This window comes from Pteropus vampyrus, unplaced genomic scaffold (genome assembly GCF_000151845.1).
Source record: "Pteropus vampyrus isolate Shadow unplaced genomic scaffold, Pvam_2.0 Scaffold805, whole genome shotgun sequence".
Lineage (NCBI taxonomy): Eukaryota > Metazoa > Chordata > Mammalia > Chiroptera > Pteropodidae > Pteropus > Pteropus vampyrus.
In genome coordinates, this window is record NW_011889586.1 from 39,943 (window position 1) to 40,438 (window position 496).

The following is a 496-nucleotide window of genomic DNA, read 5'->3' on the forward strand; positions in this document are numbered from 1 at the left end:
TGAAGGGTCCCAAAAGATGGCAAGACCAAAGCTCTTAATCCATCTCAATTCATCACACCAAGTTCCTTTCAGATAACTTTGCTTCAGAAAGACAGGAATAGAATGGCCTTTCCCATGCCATACCAAGTCTTTAAACAACAAACAGAAAGGAGGGCAGGAGAAGATCCCCACTTCCCATTGCTGTAATCAGTCCCAAAGCCCTCAGTGTGCATGCTCTCTGGGACACCGGAGTTATGGTGCTATTATGTCTTTCACAATATATATTATTCACTAGATCTCTGATATCAAAGCAGCAAATGTAGTCAGAATCACATATAATTCTCAAAGAATCTCACTGATAGTGAAGTCAGGCCAACCACCAAGGATAGCTGAGTAAAGTCCACTATAGCTTTAGAACCCTGAATTACAATGTATATACATCTTTAGACATTTTACAAACATTGCAAAGTATTCAATTTATCATGTCATTGACTCCATGAGGCCACACTTTAGTACC

At 39.7% G+C, this 496-nt stretch overlaps 1 protein-coding gene across 1 annotated transcript in view; it reads left to right on the top strand.

The window, feature by feature from the left end:
* Positions 1–496, top strand: part of LOC105309621 (ovochymase-2-like) — a gene marked incomplete at its 3' end in the record, with an annotated part of 16,318 nt that overhangs the window by 12,493 nt on the left and 3,329 nt on the right. The window contains exon 3 of the mRNA XM_011385788.1: positions 275–372. Coding sequence (XP_011384090.1) covers positions 275–372 — 98 coding nt within the window. The remainder of the gene's footprint in view (positions 1–274; positions 373–496) is intronic.